This window comes from Mesitornis unicolor, unplaced genomic scaffold (assembly GCF_000695765.1).
Source record: "Mesitornis unicolor isolate BGI_N332 unplaced genomic scaffold, ASM69576v1 scaffold37251, whole genome shotgun sequence".
In the NCBI taxonomy this organism is placed as follows: Eukaryota; Metazoa; Chordata; class Aves; order Mesitornithiformes; family Mesitornithidae; genus Mesitornis; species Mesitornis unicolor.
In genome coordinates, this window is record NW_010162396.1 from 1,264 (window position 1) to 1,606 (window position 343).

Consider the following 343-nt stretch of genomic DNA (forward strand, 5'->3'; position numbering starts at 1 on the left):
GTCAAGGGAATGGGGAGGGGCGCCCCGCAGCCGGGCGCGTTGGTGCCACGACTTGAGCTCCTCGGTGACGGCCGCCTTGGAGAGCCCCCGGCCCCCCACCGGGGCGTAGTCCTTGAGCGACGGGGTGCGCACGATGCGGCTGTGCGAGGCCACCAGGCGCTGGTAGCGCAACGGGGCCAGGTCCTGCTCGTAGAAGAAATTTGGGGGACCGGGGGATGGTAGGAAGCGGTGGACACCTCGGGGGTAGTAATTGGGTTCAGTGAGGGGTGGCGGGAGCGGGGGGCGCGGGAAGGAGACATCGGGGCTGCTGCTGCCCGGGGAGGTGGCGTGGGAGACGCTGGAG

At 70.6% G+C, this 343-nt stretch overlaps 1 protein-coding gene across 1 annotated transcript in view; it reads right to left on the reverse strand.

Moving 5' to 3' along the window:
• Window positions 1-343, reverse strand: part of LOC104547788 (uncharacterized protein C1orf106 homolog) — a gene marked incomplete at both ends in the record, with an annotated part of 2,444 nt that overhangs the window by 811 nt on the left and 1,290 nt on the right. The window contains one exon of the mRNA XM_010193612.1: window positions 2-337. Within this exon, the coding sequence (XP_010191914.1) occupies window positions 2-337 (336 nt within the window). The remainder of the gene's footprint in view (window position 1; window positions 338-343) is intronic.